The 23,557-nt window shown below is 37.4% G+C and overlaps 1 protein-coding gene across 3 annotated transcripts in view; it reads left to right on the top strand.

Annotated features, from left to right (window-relative positions):
- MDGA1 (MAM domain containing glycosylphosphatidylinositol anchor 1) overlaps positions 1-23,557 on the top strand; it is a 335,448-nt gene that overhangs the window by 120,477 nt on the left and 191,414 nt on the right. For all 3 annotated transcript variants that reach the window (XR_005557135.1, XM_039347052.1, XM_039347051.1), the window contains exons 4-5: positions 809-1,005; positions 13,266-13,398. Coding sequence is in view for 2 of the 3 variants with exons in the window: in XM_039347052.1 (XP_039202986.1) it covers positions 809-1,005; positions 13,266-13,398 (330 nt within the window). In the remaining variant the exon portion in view is untranslated. The remainder of the gene's footprint in view (positions 1-808; positions 1,006-13,265; positions 13,399-23,557) is intronic.

Raw genomic sequence — 23,557 nt, 5'->3', positions numbered from 1 at the left:
TTGTAAAAGGGTGAGCAAATTTGGGTTAGCTAGAAACTGATATTTAAAATGCCTTTCTAGTTGAGAGACCATGTAAGATGAAAGATTAAAGCTTATCTTTAATCTTTCTGAGGTACTGGAACCTCAACTGGTAGAGCAAGAACTTCATTCAAATTTAGAGAAGCTGCAGTTTAAAGAAACTACAAAGTATCATTAGTAGAATAAAAGGGATAAAAAGATGCATTTGGCAGCTAAGCAGAAACAACCAGATTTGGCATCAAGTTTTCACAAGCATTATTAAAGATCTCCACTCCACAATGACAGACAAAATACAAAGCACTTGAATTTTATCAACTGGCACAAAGCCGGACATAGTGCTTAAAATATCAATACGCCAAGTTAAAAATAGTCTATCTCCTGTTTTCTTTCGCCATCTGGCTTGCTAAAAGACAACAGAATGCACAATTTATTCAAAGGACTTCTGTGACATGTTCACTAGCCCCAGGACAAATGAGCTTTCCAATCTTCTGGGACCAGATAATTTACAGACAGCAGTCCTTGTAGTATTTACTGATCAATCTGGCAAAAGCAATTTATCCTATTCCTCATTTAGCTGTTTTAGAAAAGCTCAGAGGTTATGCAGATACTTAACAGATACTAGCCTTACTTTAAAGAGGTATCACTTTGTTATAGATCCTATTACTGGTATGCTTGGTGGTATGCTTTCCTATATATCTGAAGCATTGGGTGATCCATAGACTTTGTACATTCTGACCTAAATCTCATCAACAATCTCTGTGGATTCCCTCCTTCCTTCTTTTCTTTGCAGATTTGGACAAGCCTGTCCTTACTGTCCATCAAACTATCAGTGATGTTCGAGGGAGTTTTTATCATGAGAAGACAGTCTTCCTTCGATGCACAGTCAGCTCTAATCCACCTGCTCGCTTCATCTGGAGAAGGGGTTCCGAGACTCTTTCCCATAGTCAGGATAATGGAGTGGATATCTATGAACCATTGTACACAGAGGTGAGATAGATGTTATTTCTCCACATACTTTTGGGACATTTGGGGGGACTTGGGTTTTCTTGTGACAATATATAGGTTTCAAGGATAGTAGTCACTGAGCCTTATCTCCATGAATTTATCTAATCCTGTTTTAAAAACGTCCAGTTCAATAGTTTAAGTGCACATAGTGTGAAGAGATACAATCTTTTATCTTGAATCTCCAATTGTTCAGCTTTATTGGAAGATCCCAAGTTGTAATATGAGAGAGGAGGGTAAACTAACATATATTAACTTCCTTTACATCATGCCCAATTTTATCTACTTCATATCTCTACCTTTTTCTGTTTAAAAACTAATGCAAGATTTTTTTATAGAGGATTGTTTCTGTGACCTAGATCATTTTAATTATTCTTTTTTTTCCACTTTCTGCAACTTTACATGTAGAATTTCCACTATGAATGCACCTTAGATTTTTATACAGGATTCTGACTTCTGGTGAATCCCAACAAAGATTTTTTTTTTAATGCAATACAGTAGCCACTGCGTTTTCTTTGATTGATTTATAATGATATCAAGCTGTAGTGCAGTATTTCAAATATAACTATTTATATGATGCTGCATGGATGGATTACTTCAGTGTTTGTTTACATAGAACTGGGTATGCTAATAATACTAATAATGCTTGATATGGGCCTGTATCTGAACTAAGTCCTAAAAGTGAATTAAAAGATTCTAAGACTGGAGAAAGAACTACAACAGTATAACATTAAGAAGAAGGGGCAATGAGTTCAAGAAAAGTATTAACTCAGGAAAGTTAATATATGTGATAAATGGGAGAGATAGAAAAGAATGAAAGAAAATGGATGGATTTGGCAATCCTTATGTACAAGTTCAAAATTCACAGCCCAGCAATCTAGATGCAGCTCTATTGCCAAATTGCTAAAAATCAATTTCAAAGACTCTCTATCTGTCTTTCTGTCTATCCCTCTATAAAAGTTTGCTTTGTTACTTTATATTATTTATGTTCATTAAGGAATGAAAGCTTGTACCTAAACAAATAATTAAGAGATTTCTTGTGGTAAGGAACAGCTTGTTGAGTACTAAGGAAAAACACCACACTCATTCTTTGTAACCATAGCTGTTCAGACTATACGATTAACCTATGAAATCTTATGGCAGAAAGCTGAATTCTCCCCTCTCCTACCACCAAGTAGATTGTCTATGCGTCATTAATGCTTGCCTTAGTTTTTGAAATTGATGACTGGCTTTTCTTGAGATTGTTCAAATACCTAGTGATGAAGTACTATTCAGAAACAATCTCCACAATGAATGTGTTTTTCTTTATTTTTCGTCTTCATAAATTCTCAAAACTTTTCCATGTCCTGACTTTCTCAGATCACATGCTAACATTTTTCTTCTTTGAAGTTTTAGGAAATTGAGTTTATATTCCTCAAGGCAACCTGGAAAATTAGCCCCCACCCACCCTCCAGCTCCACTTCATATGCATACTCATAGTTAATTTCGCTGTCCTTATGAAAGGAAGGGAAGGGCAGATGATGTCGAGGTGGTTGCATTCTGCACATCTGTCTATTAACCGCAGGCTAGGCTCTGTTTGGATTCTGTCTGCATTTGATTTTTGCAGCATGCCCTAGGCCAAGGGTGTCAAACTGCCGGCCCATGGGCCAGCTTCATCATACTGAAGCTGCGCCCACCCCAATGCCGGCAATGACAAAACCGGCCCGATACGTTGTGCGACGTCTCATGATGTCGCGGGTTTGACATGTCTGCCCTAGGCAGTCTCTCATTCAAATCATACCAAAGCTACCCTTCCACATGCAGGGAATCATGCTATGAGATGAAATACAGTGTCTTGGGATATTGCAATTGAAGAGAAGAGATCCATGAACTACAGAAAAGACTTTTGTATTTCCAGAACAGTATTCAAAAAGGGAAGTTATGTGTCATGCTTTGTGGAAGAAAGATGTTTCTTAGATGAAAATAAAGTAAAGCCTGAGGACAGGGGAGACCTATGAATTCCTGCCACTGTTCTTTAGATGGAAAGGAATGGGCATAACGATTTTCCTGTTCACTTTTACCTTTGTTTTATGAAATCTGAAGCTTTAATTGATTTATCATGATAGATGCAAATACAAGCAGCCTTCAACCTATAACCATTCATTTAGGAATGGTTCAAAGTTACAATAGCATTGGAAAAGGTGACTTATGACCGGACCTTGCACTTACAACCATTGCAGTATCCCCATGGTCATGTGATTAACATTTTATATGCTTGACAACCAGCATGTATTTACAACATGCAGCATCTTAGGGTCATATGACTCCTATTTGTGGCCTTCCCAGCCAGCTTCCAACAATCTAAGTCAATAAGGGAAGCCACATTTGCTTAATAACCACATCACTGATTTAACAACTGCAGTGATTCAGTTTACAACCATACCAAAAAGTCATAAGATTGCACATAACTCACTTAACTACCGCTTTGCTTAGCAAGGGAAATTCTGATCCCAGTTGAGGTCATAAGTCAAGGTCTATATCAGGGTTCTTCAAACTTGGTCCTTTTATGACTTGTGGACTTCAACTCCCAGAATTCCTCAGTCAGCATGCCTGGCTGAGGAATTCTGGCAGTTGAAGTCCACAAGTCATAAAAGGGCCAAGTTTGAAAAACCCTGGTCTATATGTATGCTAGAGGCATGTGTAGCTGCTCTGTAGGAAAACTCTATGGTTAGTAAGAAATTTGATCCATAGATTGCATTCTGTGTCCCTTCTCAATAACATTGTTGTTTAACTTTTCTGCCTAATTTAGTGATTTCTACTAATGGTCAGAGAGGGAACTATGATTCCTGGCAGGACTAACTGTAAAGGGAGCTGTTGCTTTACATGAAACTAGAAATCCCAGTCCCTTTGTCTTCTCTTGGTTGTAACCTTGTAGTTGGCACAATTGTCTATTTTGCACCTGCTTTTCTGCCTTGCATCTGCTTCCTGCTTGAATTATTTTGTCCTTAAGGATTTTATTGATTGGTTGCTGGAAGGAATTTTTTTTTCTTATTTATTAGATACCCATCCCATCATCCCTCTAGATAGCATATATAATATGCTTCTTCCACCTCTATCCTCAGAACAATCCCATGAGAAAGTTCAACTGAGAGATCCTGACTGGCTCAAACTACCCACAGAGACTGGATCCTAAATCTGCTAGTTTTCAGCAATCTAACCATTATATCACACTACCTCTTAAAATGATCTTTCTGAAAGGGAGAGATATTTTATCATTGGAAAAAGCTTAATAACTGATATGCTACCAAAAATTGCAGCTCTACAAATAGTTTCCCTGATGCTACTTGCAGAATGAGTTGGAGTGAATTGTTGTTGTTGTTTTCTAGCCTACAGTCGTAATCATTTTATATGCCGATGGTAGGATAACACCTATTACATTCCTTTGACAAGGCAAAACTGGGCAGCTGAGAGAGGAAGCAGATCTGAGACAACAGTTTCTTGTCTATAGTATATCATGGTATTGCTAAAAAGAGAGAGAACTGTTTGTTTGGATGCATGATGTTTCACTCCTGTGTGTGTTTTCTGTTTTCTCAGAATTGTGGCTACACTAGTCTTTAGAAGAAGCTTAGGGACAGTTGAGTACATCAACAGATAAATTGTAAACTTAATAGTTTTAAGCTTTGTACAGAGTTTTATAGACCTGCTGGTTACACATTTACCCCACGTTTATTAATCAATAAATTAGATGTATGTAAACCATACATAAATCATTATTTGACAGGGAGGTTCTAAATGTTATTATCAGAATAGAATAGCAATCAGAATAACAGAGTTGGAAGGGACCTTGGAGGTCTTCTAGCCCAGCCCACTGCTCAGACAGGAAACCCTATACCATTTTAGACAAATGGTTGCCCAGTCTCTTCTTAAAAGCCTCCAGCGTTGGAGCACCCACAACGTCTGGAAGCAGTTTTTCACGGTAATATTGTGGCCTTTTGGTATTTATCTTGCTCTAAGGCTATATTTTCTCTTCCATATTTGTGTGAATTTTGCCTTCTGAACTACACAGACCACTCAAATGAATATAGGTGGCTTTGCATGAGGTCAGTCTGATGAAAGACCTTCTCTAAAACAGATTTACTTTAAACAAAAGAGGCAAACATTATCCGAGATCCGATTAGTAAACCATTGAATAAAAATAACAAGATATCTAGGACTTCCGGTGGTCAAAGCGGTGGAGATGGCGGCTACTTTGTAGCCGTCCTCCTGAGAAGGTGTCAGATCCGCGGAGCACAGCGTTTATCAGCTGGCCCGCGGCTCGCAATCCCCTTCCCGGGCGAAGGGAAGGGGTAGAGATCGCATGAATAGAGGTAGAACCTCTTAACTCTCCCTGGATTTTTATTTTTAGGGGGGTAGAAAGAGGGTTCCCTCGGAGTTCATTGCCTTCTCCGCCTCTCAGCTGTCTTTGTTTCTTCGGAAACAAAGCGAGACGCCGCTACCATCTCCGTACTTAAAGAAACCGTGAGTAATCTTAAACCGGACAGAACTGTTTAAAGGATTTTATTTATAGTTTAGCTTTATTTTATTTTTTTTAGTTTATTTAGTTTATTTAGTATCTGCTGATTTTTTTTTTATTTTTTTGAGCTTTCTCTTTTTTTTTTTTTTTTTGGGCGGAAAAGTGAGAGTGAAAGTAAAATGGCGTTTTGAAAGTTTTTTTTTCCTTTAAAAGACGGATCGGCTGAATTGTTGTTTAATATTGCTTTTTTTTACTTTTTTTACTTTTTTATTCTTGGGGACTTTTAGATTGATCTTATCTTATTCTATTTTATCTTATTTTTAATTTTTTTTTTGGATTACTTATTTTTATTGGTATTTTTAAGAAGAAAGGAAGATAAATTAAAATGGCTTCAAAACGACAACCAGCTACTGCAGCTTCTAAAGTAACTTCTTCTCCTGCTACTTCTACTGTGCAACAACAACTTAAAATAATACCCTCAGTGCAGCAACCTAAATCTACTCCACCTTCACCTCCCCCATCTGGCACATCAGCACAAGACATTAAAGAAATAATGGTAAGTGCTGTCTCACAGTTTAGGGAGGAAATGAAACAACTTTTGGATCAGAATAAATCTGAAACTAAGGAGGAAATGAAGAAAGAGATGAAGGAGCTTTTAGAACAGAATAATGCTATTTTGAGGGATGATATACTTCTAGCTCTATCTGGAATGGCCTCAGTGGTTGTGAAGCTGGACTCCAGAGTAGAGGAAATTGAAGAAACAGTTGAACTTTTGGATTATAAATTTCAAGATATGGAGAAAAAAGTGGAGACTTCACAAGATGATATTCTTATGTTCCAGTATAGACAGATGGAATATGCTTTGAGAATAAGGGGTCTGAAAGAAGATAAAACTCAAGATTTGATGGAAATGGTGATTAATGACTTGGCTGTTATTTTGAATATTGACAAAGAAGAGTTACGTGGGGATGTGGAAAGAATTTATAGAGTTAATTCTTGGATTGCAAAACAGAGGAATTTGCCTAGAGATGTGGTGATATATTTTGCTAAGAAGTCTTTGCGAAATCAGATTCTACAAACTTTTTATAATAAAAGATTTCAGATTGCTGCCCAAGATATTATTATTTTAAAGGAAATTCCACCTAAAATTTTAAGAAGCAGAAAAGATTTTGCTTTTTTAGTAAATGAACTTAAAGCAAGACAAATGCCATTTAGATGGGAGATTCCGATGGGCATTGTTTTGAGCCATGCGGGGACACGTTATAGACTTAATACAGTTGCTAAAGCTAAGGAATTTTATAAAACGGTCCTGGGAGCAGGCTCTCCTTTGCCCATGATGCATAAAGTCTTGAGTGACAAAGAGATGGAACAGAAATCTGAAGGTACAGGGATGATGACTGCTGGACAGGTGGTATGGATGTCTCAACCAGAGGTTAAAGAACAGAGAATGACCCGTGCAGCACATAAACGTAATTTTTCGTTTACTTTCTTCTTTCTTCTTTCTCTCTCTCTCTTCTCTTTTTATTTTTTATTTTTTTTTCTTTTTTAGTATATATTATTCATTTTAAAGTTTATGTTATGTATATTATTTCTATATATATTATTACTGTGATTTTTATTATTATTATTAATTATTTTATAAATTGCAAATGTTATTTTTAAAATATTTGTTAAATAATCCTATATTCAGTTCTGGGAAGTCGGGGGGGGGGTGGGGTGGTTGGGGAGGGGGGGGGTGGATTTTTATTTGTAAAACTTTTGAAAAATTTCAATAAAAAAAAAAAAAAAAAAAAAAGATATCTAATTGCCATGCCTAACTTTGGGTTAAGTTTAATATCAGGTATAGCAATTAACCTCTTCATCTGCATTCCTTTCTATAGTAATTTTATTTAAAAAAAAATACAATTAAAATATAATACAAACTAAAAATAAAAAAATAAAAGTGCAGAAAATAGAAAAGAAATAAAAATAAGAATATGTAGAGAAAAAAAAAGAAATATATAAAAAAATTACTTCCCCTTTTATCACAAGTGTAAATAATTTTACTAACTTATCATTTTATCTTAAAATATAACAAATGATCTATTCTTTCCATATTCTGTCTCTTATCTATAAGGAAATCTTATCGTTTCAAATATGATATCAGCAAAAGCTCATTGAGGATTATCTCAATATATACCTTGATCAAATAAACCAACTTTACATTCTTTCCAAGTTTATATTATCAGGATTGCTAATTTTAATTTCTTTTTGCTCTAAATGTATAGCCTGAGCAAGCCATTTAGCCTATTCTGATTTAATATTGTCTTTTAGCCAGACTTTTTTTTTTGTATGTACATTTCATAACCATCCTGATATTATCAATTTAGTTTTGGATATTTTCAGTATTTGAATATAAATTCTCTTGTGCTGGTTAATGACCACAATAAAGTAATTTACAGGTAAATCCAATATAGGAAGATAATCTGGGTCTCTTTCTGGATTAATTATTTGCATATCTCTTTTAATTATTTGAAGACATTAGCCCATTTCTTTTGTGCGGCTCGTGTTACATCTGTTTCCATGTCATTCTTGTAGCCTGTCATTTTTAAATCTACTTTCAGTCAGTCTCAATCTTGTCAGGTAAAACTTGTTTCTCTTCCACTACATCTTTTAAACACAATCTATCAATAGTGTCAAGCATGCTTAAAATTAACTTCTAGCTCTATTGCTCATAAATTTCCTTCAATATGTGCAATGTTCAATATTTGTCTCATTCTGTACTTGTAAGTCACATTTGAGTGTTCTCTTCCTTTAATTGTAATCTTTAGTTCTTTCTAGTTTCCTCTAGTGACCAGTTTTAAAGTCTTATTTTCTTAAGAATTCAAAACCAAAACATTTTTCCATGAGAAGCATTCTTTATATTTAATTCCAAAATCTTATTTCAAATTTGTCTGGGTCCTTGGTCTGTTTGTAATTATCTTAAACCATCCTATTGCTTATTTGAAAATAATTTTTTTAAGTCTTTAAACTTATATTCAAAATTTCTTTTGCTAAGGATTAAAGGAAACTCCCCAGTGCTATAAAACATGTCAATCCAAAGGTTCCTAATGGCTGAAAAGCAATTAACAAGCAAAAGTGATTAGAAAATGAAATATGCAAAAGCGTCTTTTCAAAAGTGTTGTTCCCAGTTAGAGCAAGATGGCTACTCCCTCATCAGGGGAACCTACCAGAGATTGTTAACTTGCAATCTCTGTGTGAGGAGCAACTGTCTCTGGCACTTTTGGGCAATCTCAAGTGCTCTTCTTGTCCAGAGAGGAATTATCGAAGAGGAGGTCTAATGGCTGGGCTTTTCATTCCACCACAGTCATTGGTTCTGCTTTTCATGGAACTGTCTTCAGCCTGCTATTTCTTCTCTGAAAATCTCTTCCTCTGTATTCTTAAGCAGACACAAGAAGGTTAGATAAACATATTTACTGTTGAGAATTAGAAAACTATAAACACCAAGTTCTCCAAGAGAAATTCTACCTTGAATCGTCAAATCTTGTTCTCTGTCTATATTCACTCTAAGATTAAATCTGTGGCCTCTTGCTATTTTTTTTAAACAAGTCAGTTTAGCTGTTTTTTTTTTTCCCCTGGCCTTGCAGCTTTCTGCAACCCATCTGTCCACAAATAGCTTCATCTGAGATGAATGAGATAGATAGAGTAGATGAATGAGAGAATCAAGTTCTACGTCACCTTTGTACCAGGAAATACAGCTTCAAAAAGTAATGTTCTATCAACTGGCAAAAAAAAGGGGGGGAGAGAAAAAAGAAAAACTGCACCTCAGTTCGGGTCACTTTTTTGGGGGGGAGGAGGCATGTTTTAATAATTTGAAAATCAAAAGGGAAAGATATATAAAATGGTAACATTCAGATTACTAAGGGAAGCCTGCGCTGGTTTAATATAAGGGTATTCTGGCAAAATCAGAAGAGTGAAGGCAGAAAATAGACTGTGCTAGTGAATTATGTTACAAATCAAAGGGGATTTCACAAAAGCTCAAGGCAAAACAGAAGATACAATTTGGGGGTGGCGGGGAGAGAAAGAAAATGTCAGACACTCCTGACCAGGACCTAACAGTAAATCACAGACCTTTACACAGCTGAATTAATTTCCTAGGCTTGGATTTGGCAAAAGTCTCTCAGAAACACTTTAGCTAAATAAGAATCTTTATTGCAAGCAAGAATGAAACCCAACAGAACAGTTGAATGCCCAATGGCAATGTGAGGCTGTAAGTGCCTTTTATACACAATATGGTTCAGATCTTTCTTCCTGCTCTCCTTGAAACTTAATAAACACTTTGCATGGGACTTGGCGGCCTGGAAGCTAAGCAATTGTTCAGCATTTACATAAATTACATAATGCTTTGCATAAATTCCAGATCTGACCTGAGAACACCAGTTTCTTGGTTTACAGTACTTCTCACATAGTATGTCAAAGGATGTTGAAAAATAACTTTTATTCTTTTGATTTCAAGGAAGACATCAAAATTTGCACCAGGCAAAGGAATTTGTAAAGTAACATTCAAAGGGAGCCAACTGGAATGCATATGAAGCCTCTAAAACAAACATGTCAAACTCGCGAGGTCACGTGATGTCTCGTGATGTATCGGAGCTTTTTCCCCATTGCTGGCAATGGGGTGGGCGCGGTTTCCTCGTGACACGTCTGGCCCGCGGGCCGGCAGTATTAGCAGGGCAATTTTGGTTTTATCATCAGTGTGAAAGTATACTCCATCACCACCACCACCAAAAGGGAAAAATTGTTTGGAACCAAAACAAAAATACAAGAGTTTTCTTTGAAAACATGATGATTACTATCAGCCTATCAATTTGATTTCTCAAGTCAGGAAGGTATTACAACAAAATATTGCTTTTAGGAACCCTAAGGATAATGGGGAAAAAAAATCAGGAGTCTGGTATCAGCTTTTCAAACACATTTTATTAAAAGGTATAAGTTTTCATAAACTTCATCAAATGTTATAGAGTGGCTAAAATATATAGAGTAAGGGAGGGGGAAGAAAGGGAGGGCAAGACAGATTGCCTCTGCAAATATAGATTAATGTGCCACAGATATTATAAATTAACAATTATGATATGTTCAAGAGCCATTGTGTTTATTGAGACCTTCTCAGATTGCCTGAAGCCTTTTAATACATATGAGGTCTGCAATCTCTCACTCAAGGGTGCTGTGGAAGTTCAATTTTTCCAAAATAGACACTTTGAGGTCTGCCATAGAGTATGTTCTGGCAGGTTGAAATGCTGTTATTACTTTGTCCTTGTTTTGAGTTCTGATGTCAAACTTGTATTCATTAATTTTTTGTATAAAGTTTGTCCATAGAATCCAGAGGGCCATTACTGACATGTGTTGACATATATCACCTTAGAAGAAAAGCATGTGAAAAAGCCTTTAATTTGGTGTTTGCACTTGTTGGGGATTGTGATGGTACTGTTGTGATGGGGCAAAGTAAATATCTGGGTTTCTTTGCAGGTCTTGGTTCCTATAGAAGCACAATTGTTGCTTATGAGAATTCACTTCAGATTGAGTAGTTGTCTGTATGAAAGTATGGACTTTCAAAGTATTGCCTAAGAAAGCCTAGTATCATTGTCCAGTTTGGCTGTAGTTTATAAATAATGTTTTTGAGTAGTTTGAGTTATGGGTTGTAGGTGACAACTCACTGGTGTTCTCTTGCTCTGTTTCTATAGCTTTATAGTAGGTCCTCTCTGGGTATTGATCTGATTCTATTGACTTGTCTATTGATCTTTGTGGTTGGTAATACAGCCCCTAAATGGTTTAATTCCATCATTTGAACATACCTGTCAAATGAGTTAAAACAAATGTAGTTGTAGTGTAGAGCTTGGCTATAAATGATAGATTTGGTGCACATTCTAGATGGAGGAGGGTGTGTGCACGGTGAACTGTAGGTTTCCTATATATAGGTAGTCCCTGACTTACAACTGCAATTGAGCCTGGAATTACAGTTGTAATTCATGTAAGTTGAGACATGAATTCAATTCAACCAGATCCAATTTTTGATAATGGTAGTTAAGCAAATCAGTTTTCTCCAAGGTGTGTTTTTTGTTAAAAAAAAATGGATGCCAGAAACCTGCAAAAAAAATATCACAAATTGTGGTCACATGACTATGGGACACTGCAAACTGCTGTCAAGATAAGCTGATTGCCAAGGTCCCAAAATGGAATTGTGGGAGAAGCCATTGTAACTTCAAACATTAGATCATAAATAGCTTTTGGGCAGGTGTTGTAATTTAAACAGTCACTAAGTGACCAATCATAGTCAAGGCTTATCTGTAATATCTTTGTATATGTGTTGTTTTATGATGTCATCAAGGAAGTGGACATATTCCTTAGAGCTCTGATCTGAGGTTGATGATGGGGTGGAAGTATTAGATCGATGGAAATGAACGTGTCATCCAATTCCATCATGACTTTAATATTCATTTCCATAGGACTACATGATAAAATACAATCAATGCAATCAGTGATCATATTCATCACTACTAGACACCTTCAGATATTTTGCTCCCATAGATTAGTATGATTCCCCTATAAAGAGAATAATGAAGTGAATTTTTGCCAACAATATGGTGATTTTTTTTCACCTCCACCATGATCTTTCAAAGACCTTCACTGTTCATTCAAATAAAGTTATCCCTGTACTACTGTATTGCAGAATACCTCAAAACAAGATAATGTTGCCCAAACACTTATGCCAAAAACGTATCAGCACCCTTCTCAGATACTGAATTGTAATTAACCATAAAAAGAGCCAAATAGTTAGAGAGACATGGCAGACAACGCTGTCAGTCCTATTGCTAGAAGCTTTAGCAATGCTTAATTCCTATTCTTCTTGCTTCCATTATAGCAGGACTAGTTTAGCACATTTAGAATCCTGAGATCATCCCACGGGCAGCTATCCATCCTAGAGACAGCTAACATATTCACAAAGTGATTGTAATGGGGGCACACCCAATTTATAAACTGATCACATTGATTAAAAAAAATAAGCTCTTAGGGGGCTGCCCTCTAGCAGCCCACTTTAGCATTGCCTCTTTTTCCACAACAAAGCCATTCCTCATATTTATTTTCTAAGAATGTCTATTAAACTTATAAGAGGCTGAGAAAGATTGTTGTAAATAAAAGTGATGTTGGATGCCAGTGCTGTGCTTTGCATGATGGTAATTTTCATTTTTTTTAAAAAAAAAAGTTAATGAACTGTAGTGGCACAGTAGTTAAAATACAGTATTACAGGCTAACTCTGCCCACAGCCAGGAGTTCTATTCAGATGGGGCTCAAGTTTGATTCAATCTTCCATCCTTCCAAAGTCAGTAAAATGAGAACCCAGATTGTTGGGGGCAATATGTTGACACTGTAAACCACCCAGAGAATGCTATAAATTACTATGAGATGGTATATACGTCTAAGTGCTACTGCTATTAAATGGGGCAAGATAGACACCAAGAGGGAGTTTCTGACTCTATTGGTGCCTACAGACGCTTTGCTTTCTTATTCTTTCACTAGGCTATATTTTAGTCCATTCTCTCCACCTCCACCAACGCACCCCAAATGGTATCTGTAAACTGAGGCAAGTAAATCTGATACAATTACTTGAAAGAAATTTGGCAGCATTGGAACCATATGTGAGGTTTTCAGTTCACTTCACAGGCTAGTGTACACTAATAGTTCACTTAACTTCTCTTATCTGTTTCTTTTCAAACAGGGGGAAACAAAAGTTCTGAAACTAAAAAATCTACGACCCCATGACTATGCCAGTTATACATGCCAGGTATCTGTCAGAAATGTGTGTGGCATCCCTGATAAGACAGTCACCTTCGAGCTTACCAACACAACTGGTAAGTCACTCCCATCCATTGAGATCAACAGGGGAAGCCCTTTTAAGGTTTTCTTTTTTCATGATATTAATGATGGCAAAAGAAGTTGAGGGATGTTTGATCAGAAGGACCTCAGATTTCCTGGGGATCTTTCTAAGTAGATGAAAATGATTTGGAGGAAGGGGGGCATTATCATAATTACTACTGTTTCCTCCAATTCCTGTTGCTGAAGGCTGTAGGAGTCCACATTGTGGAGGGGGAGGACGGTTTTGCCAAATTTTAATGGTGCAATATAGTGTTGTTTTGGAGGTTTTCGGTATTAAGTACTTGGTTCTTAATTTTGTTTGTGGTGGTGGTGGTGGTGGTGGTGGTGTTTCTCAGCTGCCTGTATTTTTAACTTTTTATATTTGTTATTGTTTTTATTTTGTTTGAATTCTGTTCACTGCCCACTTGTTGAGATGGGTGGCCATATGAAATGGATAAATAAATGCTAGGGATCCCTGTGTGGTCCACAAGCTAATAATTGTCCACCTTTCCCTTTTAAAAACTATACATGGATGTCTAATTCCAACTTAATTTCTAATATTCCTCTATATTTGCATTATGGAAATATGTTTTTTTAAATAAAGTTTTGAAGATAAAAAATCTTAAAACAGAAGAAGCTCTAGTTTTAGATCGAACGGTACCCGTCTCTGTTTCGGATCCGGGTCATTTTGTGTTCTGACTTGCTTCCTTGTTATCCTGTGATGTTTTAAAAATCAACCCCCAAAATGCTTTCAGGCTTTATTTTCAAATATATTTTCTCTTGAGATACCATTCAAAGATACCTCTCCAAAATGTTTGTTTTAAACATGTTTTGATACATTTTCTTTGAAGTGCATCAGTGTGACCCTCAACAGAGGACATATCCAACTTTGTAGTCTGCAGTCTTTTGAAATCAGTGTGCTGAGAAGATAATAGGGTAGCTAGTGCCATCTCGGGAGCAGACATTCCTTTGTTTGGAAGAAGACAGGAAAAACTATCTGCTTGATATAAACAAGATGTTCCAGATGTTGAACTACAATTCCCAGCAATTCTAGCCAGTGTTGTCATTGTGTTGGATGGTGAGAGCTGCAGTTCAGCAACACCTGAAAAACAAAACACGTGCCACCTTTTCTCTGAGCATTATTCTAACAACAAAGTTGTTCATAGGAAAGCTCACTTCATCTGAGAGCCAGCCTTTGGCCTATGCTGAATTTCCACTGTCTCTGAATGCATTTTGAAATATAGCATGCAATGTGTAGATTGAGACCAAGGGTCTTTTGCATGCAGAGTATGTGTTCTTTCAGTGACATATGACCTTTGGGGATGAAGTTATTGGCATCAGGTTTTAGGAGTTTGTGAGTTTATCAGACGGATGGCATAGGGAACAAAACTAATACAGAATCGGGTAGTCCTGCTAGAAATACTTTGAAACCCCCTCCCAGAAGGAAGCAACAGAAGCAGACCATAAAGTGAGTGTGTGGGGTCTCTAACAATGCTTTGAGCTCTAAGCACATAGCGCTTATAAGCAGCATCCTGAATACCAGGGAGAGAGCTTCCTATGATCTTCTCGGCTGTCCTTATCAATCTCTGTCCTTACCTTCTATCTGAAGGTACCAGACAGTGATGCAGTTTGTTAAAATGCTCTCAATCGTGCCTCTGTAAAAAGTGGCCAGGACAGAAGGAAAGAGATGTGCTGTCCTCATCCGACACAGGAAATGCAGATACTGGTTTGCACATTTCATTAAGGATGAGGTATGGAAAGGTGTGGAAAGATAGAAAAGCCAATGAAAAATAAAGGAGAGTATTTGTAGCTCAGGGTTGAAATGAGGGGGGTTTAGTGCTCTGTGAACTTGGTTGTTTTCTTGTAGACATTTCATTATCCAAACTGGTAACATCAGCAGTTATAGTAAGGAGTGAGATTTGCTCTCAATAAAGGAAAATATTTATAGCTCAGGGTTGAAATGAGAGGTCTTTGTTGCTCTCAAACTAGGTAACATTATCAGTGCTAGTAAGGAGTGCTGTTTGCTCTCAGTTTATATTCTAGTGGTCTGCCCTGTCAGTGCTGGTGCTTTTGGTCTTAGAGATTCTTTTGATGGACTTACTGTTGGCTTGTTTGGCAGTTCATTGATTGGGGCTTTGTTTACCTGATTGTTGGTCTGATGTTAATCTTTGAGTTAATCTATGCTCATCTGAGTGCTGATTACTGGTGGGGAAGTGTTTTGGTCTTTGGCTTGTTGATTCTCTCTTTTGCATAGTATGTAGATATTGTTTATATCTACTGTATGTGTCTATTGATAAGTAAATTGTCACAATGCCAGGCTTCTAGAAATTGCCTAGCATTTTGGGATTTGGCTTGGTCTAAGATGGTCACAGTTTCCCAATTGAAACTATGGTTAAGTCTGTCAATATGTTGTAAAATTAAAGAGTTTTCATCATGTCTTCTGACTGCTAGTTGATCTTCATGGATGTGTTCTGCCTTCTGCCTGTTTATCCTACATAGTTGCTATTGCAGTCATTACATTGTATGTTCTAGACCAGGGATGTCAAACTGCTGGCCAATGGGGCGGTTTCATCATACCGAGGCTGCATCTACCCCATTGCTGGCAATGCAAAAAGAATCACGATACTTCACAACATGTCATGTGACGTGGCAAGTTTGGCAGCCATGTTGTAGACGATTCCTGTTTTTTATTCTGGAGTTACTAGTGTTTTGGGTTTACTTAAGATGTTTTGAAAGATTTTAGTTGGCTTGTTTGCGAAGCTTATTCCATGTGGTTGTAATAATGTTTTGGTGGTTTCTGAGATGTTCTTGATGTACGGCAGTGTTATTCTTTTTGGATCTTGTGTTGGTTGTGCTGTATCGGATTGAGTGGTCAGGCATGTTTTGATAAAGTTGCATGGATATCCATTTTGTTGGAATATGTTGTATGGATGCTCTGATTCCTTTTTCTGCTGTTCAAGGTTGCTGCAGTGAGTTTATGCTTGTCTAAGTAGAGTTTTTATGCAGCTGTTCTTGTGGAAGGTTGGGTTGTTGCTCTGGAAGTGGAGCACTTGGTTGGTGTGAGTGGTTTTTCTGTATACTTGTGTTTCTAGTTTGCCATTGCTGATCAGGTCTCTGCTGATCAGAATGTCCAGGAAGTGTAACGAGTTGTTGTTTTCTTCTTCTTTGGTAAACTGGATTCCTTTGAAGATGTTGTTGATAGTTCTGTGGGTGTTCTCTAATTGGCCTTTTTCTGTTATGGTGAAGGTGTCATCTACATATCTAATCCATATTTTGGGTTGTATTTGTGAAAGTGCTATAGCTTCTAGACTTTGCATAACAACTTCTGCTATAACTCCTGAAAGAGGTGATTCCATAGGTGTACCTTTAATTTGTTGGTAGGTTTGTCCATCAAAATGGAGGTATGTGGACATGCAGAGGTCAATGAGATCCATAATCATGGCTGTTGCAGTCCTTGTGTATTTGGTTAATTCAGTGTGTTGTAGACCAATGTGGTCATTAGCTATTCTTTGGCTAATTCTATTCAAGATATGGATAAAAGTATTGGTTCTAGTGAATACACCAGAAGGCCACATTGACCATGTTCTTAGGGCTCTTAATAAATAGGAAAGAGGTTAAGAATGGCAGTGGAAAATCACATAAATCCTTCATTTGTTCCCCACAACAATAACCCTGTGAGATAATTCAGGCTGAGAGAGTGACTAGTCCAAAATCAATCAATCATTCTAGTGAGCTGTCTTTATTTATTTATCTAAAACATTTGTATAGCCACCTAATTTAAACCAAACTTTGGGTGGCTTACAAACAAGAATAAACAACTATATGTACAATAAAAGCAAGAAACAAAAAAAAAACCCAAAGCATAAAAATCTGGCACCACAACTGTACTTCTCTGATGCAACCCATACAATCTTCTCCTATTACTGAAGATGACTTAAAAATGGACTTTCTGATCCTAATTCAATACATTACAGATATTCCTCCTTTGATGACCATTCATTTAGCAACCGTCCAAAGTTACAACAGCACTGAAAAATGTTTCTACCACTTGCACTTGCAACTGCCTCCCCATGGTTATGTGATCATAATTTGGGCACTTGGCATATATTTATGACCGCGGCAGAGTCCCAGGGTCACATGCTCACCATTTGTGACCTTCCCAGCTGACTTCTGGCAAGACAAGTCAATGAGGAACCTGGTTTCACTTAACAGCCATGTGGTTTGCTTAACAGCCATGGCAAATATTATGACAAAAAGGTCATAAAATCCGTCACAGCTCACTTAATGACTAGATGGCTTATTCATAGAACTTCCAGTCCCAATTGTGATTATGCATTGAGGACTACCACTAAAACCAGGGTCCCCAGTCCCCAAATTGCAGCCCACTACCAAGCCGTGGCCTGTTCAGAACTGGGTCATATGAGTGGTGGGCCGGTGCGCACGTGCACACAGCTCAATGTGCAGTTGAGCTGCATGTGCATGCACATGTGTACTGGCCCACCACTTGCATGCACGCTGGCCCTCTGCTCATGAAGCCTGGTTCCCTTCTCCACTCCCACGCCCAGCTGGGACTCCAAGTTGCAAAGGCTGGGGACTGCTGCTCTACACCACATTGACTCTCCAACTATTTTCTTAGTAAATGCAGCCTGAACAAATGGTGTTATTGCTAGTTATCTTGTTTTGAGATGACAGAATAGATGAACTCCTTTGCAACTCAGACAGAATGCCTCTGTAGAAATCTTTTTGTGCCAGTTAAATTCAGCTAGAATAAGTGTTTTTCCCTTGTTCTGTACTTTAATGCATCAAAGCCTTAGAATCATATCTCAAGCCATAACTTTGGATTTTGTTGAAGTATCACTCTTTGCTGCTTTTCAGATTCTAAAATGCGGATGCAAGAAACCATTGTGATTTTGCATGGGTGCCCAGTTTTTCCTTACTATTCTACTATTAATGTTTTTACAATTAGGAAGCCCAGAAGTTTGCCAGCCCACAGTCAGGACAGGGGCTGGGCAAGGCAGGGCAGGGCCAGGGTGAGAAAAAGATTATTTTTCTCTTCCTTGATTTCAACACAGTTAAAGCACAAGAAAGGAGAACTCTCCTGCAATTATACTGCAGCAAATTGGACTTCAAAGAGAATTGAAAGTATCTTTGTTTTTAATTGCTTCTCTCCTCCCTTTGTTCCTCAACTCACTTTGCCAGCAAGATGTGTGAGGGTTGTTTTTGAGAGAGGGAATGGGAGAGAGAGAGAGAGAGAGGGGGGGGGAGAAAGAAAACAAAAGTCATTGCTACAGGTTGAAAATAAATTAGATTGATCTCCTGCATAAAAATGACTGCATGTTGTTAGTCTCCATCTGTTAACAGCAAGAGGATGGGATTCAAGGTGGACCCACAGCTGAACTTGGATTTTGTGCTATCTAGTCAGGACTCAGGAGTCTGGAGAAAGGCTGCCGGCACTTTTCCAAGGTGCAGGGAACTGATTTATGGGTTCCTTTTGGTCCAGTTATACATATAAACAAGCCTCCTTAGGTCACATTTTTTGACATAATGGAAAACAAAATATTGCTACACAGGGTTTTAGCTATTAAGTCTGGGAAAGTGACATTAAAATACATAATTTTGAATGGTTGCCTAAACCAGTGCTTCAGGAACTTTTTTTATTCATAGCAAGGCCGGTTAGGGTAAAAAAAAAATGCTTTATTTGCATTCCTTCAGGTCAAAAATCAACAGCTTTCATTTTAGGTCGTAAACTGCATCCTATTCCATATTGTTCTTCATTCTTCATCCGTGTAATTATTTTATTGAAAATGGTAAATCAAGAAATCTACACTTCCCATTAAAAACAGGAGAAATAACACTTCAGGTTTTTCCAGATGCTGAAGACCAATAAAATAATATAAAGTCCAATTTGTGGCACCATTCCTTAATCCAAATATCATACATTTTTGATGGATAGAGTAGCCCAGTATTTCCTCTCTAAATTTTCCATTTGATGCACTGCATTCATATGCCATCACTTTAAAAGGATTCGTTGGTCTTTTCCAATTCAAAAATATAGTAAAAAAGTAATAGCTTTAAAAAAAACCCCAAAATTGGAGGATAAACCTTGAAAGTGCAGTGCAGCTTTCATGCATTTTAAAATTTAAAACATGCTAGGTGGTGTAACCTTAGATTTAAAAGTGAAATTAAAACTATTTTTAATCTAAAACCCTAAAAGTTAGATATTGGAGGTGGTGTCCTCAGAGAAGGGTGCTTCATAAGACAGCAAAGTTCACATTCTAGATAGAAAAGACCACTGGCCTGAAAGGGAAATCAAAGAGGCCATCTATGCTAAAATTGAGCAGCTTTCCCTCAACAACCTATTTCTTGTTTACAATGCATTCCTTTCAGCGGAAGGTTCTACACTGTAGTAATCAGTCCTTAGTCATTGAAGGGTGCAAAGAAATGGCCGGCAGCATGCAGCCTTTATTTGTTTATAAAGAGTTTTACAAATAGCAAAAGATACTGCATGGCAATGGCATTTCATTGGCTAAAATCCTTTACCAATCCTCAAGAGTAAAAAGCTAGAGGCCATAAACAGGGAAACTTGTTGTTCACCAGCCAGCCTTATCAAACTGGCAAGGTCACACAGACCTGCGCACTTTCATGTCACTATGGTGATGTGTGTGTGTGGGGGGGGGAGATAGATGCAGAAAGGAGGGGCACCCAGGCTTTGGAGGGGCAGTGTTCTGCACATGACCTTTGCCTGTCTCTCACCTCTACATCTCACTCCTTTTTGTTTTGTTAGATGAAATATCGCCGTAAGCGGGGTTAATAAAAGGATTATAATCAGGAGAGGAGCATCCTTGCAGTTGTTAATATAGGGCCAAAACTTGACCCTGAGGCAATGTGAGAGAGGATCTACTGGGATTTAAAGCTCTAATACATATATTGCAAAATGAAAGAAATACATTACATAAACAGCACCCATAAAGATCCTAAGGTACCAATTTTCAAATCAGAGGCCAAATTGTGTAAAATATAAATCTGGTGCTGGATGGTTCATGAATTATCAGAAATATTGAAACAATACATTTCCTCAAAACGTTTACAACCCAAATACTGGTGCAGAAGCGATTTTGCAAAATAGCTTTTCTCAAATTTTGCAGTTCATGGTTGATCGATGAAATAGTTGAAGAAGTAGTATTAATTGTTTTTGCCAAATTTCATGTAATAGCATTAATGTTGAGGTGAGCACAAACAGCAAGTCCTGCACACCCACTAGAGATATAGCCAATGCTACAAAGTAAGGTTTTCTCAGAGTCACAAGTGTTGTCTAGTGTGACACCACATAGAGAATGGTTCATGTAAACTTGTTGTTTGAAAAGCAAAACAGGAATCAGCTGGCTGAGGCAACATTGCGCTTCACTAATATTAGCAGGAATATAATTTAAAGTTTCTTGACCACACGTAAAAAACCCTCCTTGCAGTAGCCAAGCATGTCCAAAATGAAAGGAAGTCTCTATTGAAGCTGTGCAGTTTAAAGCAGGTGAGCCAATGCGATGACAGTGAGGTTTTTTAAGCAATAATCTCTCAGTGAAGTTTTGAATTACTGCAGAAGGGGTGCAAACAAAGACTAAACATGTAGAAAGCAAATTACGTGTAATACATTTCAGATAAACAAAAGAAGTCATTTTGTGTGATGTTAGATTTTGCTTCGAATGATTGTTTGAGTGGGATGACAGTTACAGTTGTCAAAGGGCAGATGTTAACGATCAGACATAAACAAATGATGGATAAGAAATTTGCAGTTAAAACCGCAAAAATGGCAGCACACAGGTTCTCGGGGATCAAGTTCTTTAGATCTCCCCACGTCACTGGCTGCCTGGCATGTCAGGATTGGATTACTTGCTGTGCCATCTGTAGAGTCACCCTTGCCATTTCTGGGACTGGGTCCAGGGACTGGTGCCACGACATCCCTGGCTGGGTGATCACAACACGCTGGAATCTGCAAAGGTCCTGTTGGAGCAAGCACAGCAGCGTAGCCCCGCCCCCAAGTGATCAGAGGGACTGGTCCCAACCATGCTTTGTCTGGTAATGCCCGATAATATGCCAGAGGTGGAAGCTTGTTTTCTGTTGAAAGTGTCTCTGATAAGCAGTCAAATTTGGAATGGAAATATTCAATTGGTATAATGTAAATAATACTTTTTGAACCTGTTGTATTACCCACAACAAATTGGGTACCCTAGATAATCCATCCTTTTTTATTTGTTTGTGAAGGCAGTCCTTGAAAGACCAATTAGCACGTTCCACGATAGCTTGACCCATGGAATTATAGAGAAGACCATGAGTAAAAACAATATTTCAGGTTGTATAAAATTGTAAAAAGGCCACTGAAAAATAGGTTGGCCCATTGTCAGTTTTTAGGGAAGAGGGTTTACCCAGGGCTGTAACGGCCAAAAAAAAGATGAAAAATAACATGTGAAGCTGTTTCCCCTCATAGAGGTGGGGGAAATTGTTCCTAAATACCTATTTATGAATATATATTTCTAGGAAGCCAAAAAAAAGAACATGGATAACGTCCATTTGTCATAGTTGATTAGAGGCAAAACCACATAAAAGACATAAAAAAGACATACAAAAAAAAAATTAGGCCCAGGAAGGGAGGAGTGATTGTGTATATGAGAAACAAAATTATAAATGCTTTCAGTTCTGGAGCAGCTGCTGCAAAGTTAAAAACAAAGCCATAAGATTGGGGTCAATCCTGGGCGTGATATAAGCAACTGAAGAAGTAAAAGTAAGTTGGCACACATAATGAGAGTCAGAGATTAAGTCAAAAGACTGTTGAGAAAAGGTTTTAAAAGCTAAAATAATTCTGAGCATTGTGATAAGGGTTGCATTGCAGTGTATGACATTTTCCAGGTCCTTGTAAGCAATTGCTCCTCTCATTCACCCTCCATCAGAAAAAGCAATAACTTGTGGCAAGGGAGAAAGAGGAAGAAAGCAGTGGCTGGACTGGAAAGGAAAAAAGTCATTAAACAAGCAAGTCAAAGATCATTAGGCAAATGATATGAAATACAGCCTATATAGTCAGTTAAAGCACATTAAATAGATAAGTTATTTTTGAAAACAATATTAATTAATCAGTTCCTTTTTGGACGGCAAGCTCTTGTGCGTCCTAAGGTTATCATTTTAGCAACCACCTGGATAAAAAATAAAACCTTTTGGGATGGGATATGGTAGGTAAATATTATTCAATTCAATATAATTTCTGCACTTTTATTACAGTTAATACTCCATTAGGTAATTTACTAGTAGGAAAAAATCAAAAGTGTGGAATTCTGTCCACAAATTGAGTATTCATGATGTCATCAATTTGTGCAACTATATTTTTTCTGGGACTTATTGCAATCCTAAATCATTTTATATTTTCTGAAAGCCAATTAAATTGTATCTTTGGTGCTTCAATTTAAGCAAAGTCCATTCAGATGGAAACAATTTTTATATAAATAGGTTAAACATTTATAAATCTATAACAAAGTAATTCAGTTAGTTCTTTTGGTTGTTGGATATAAAAAATATTGTCCAACAATTACTGTTTCTCTTTTGAGTAAAAAATTTATTTGCCGAAACTGCATAGGTGAATGTCAAGTTTCAGATTCACTCCACTCTTCTCAGATTAAAATTCCAAGCAGAGGAAAAAAAGTTTTAAACGAACAGTTCCCCCCCCTCCTTCCTGTCTCTGGCTCTTTAAGCAACACAGCCAGCCGAAAGAGACGGGGGGGGGGGGGAAATCACACCACCCAAAAATAGTTTCATCTCCTTCATATGCATTTTTCAATAAATTCTCTCATACGTTCTTCATGAAATTCTTCTCATACAAATATTTACTATTATTTTCACAGTTAGGGAGAAAATGTGTGGGTTTTGAAGGCTAACACACACTTCAACAAATTAACTCATTCAGTTCCATACTGACTGTTTGCATAAAACCATTCTACATACAATTATTTCATTTCATACTTTCTCCAGGCAAACCATATATTCTTAGCAAGGCCTTTTTGTATTGTTGTTATCAGAGAGAGCTTTGAGCCTCTTCCAAGTCTTGGAATAACACAGAACAACACAGACAAACGTATATACACAGATACTGTTACAACAACATTTATTTAGACATAT

This window comes from Crotalus tigris, unplaced genomic scaffold (genome assembly GCF_016545835.1).
Source record: "Crotalus tigris isolate CLP2741 ecotype Arizona unplaced genomic scaffold, ASM1654583v1 scf7180000018048.2368360, whole genome shotgun sequence".
Lineage (NCBI taxonomy): Eukaryota > Metazoa > Chordata > Lepidosauria > Squamata > Viperidae > Crotalus > Crotalus tigris.
The sequence above is the reverse complement of the archived record's forward strand: the minus strand, read 5'-3'. Positions and strand labels throughout refer to the sequence as shown.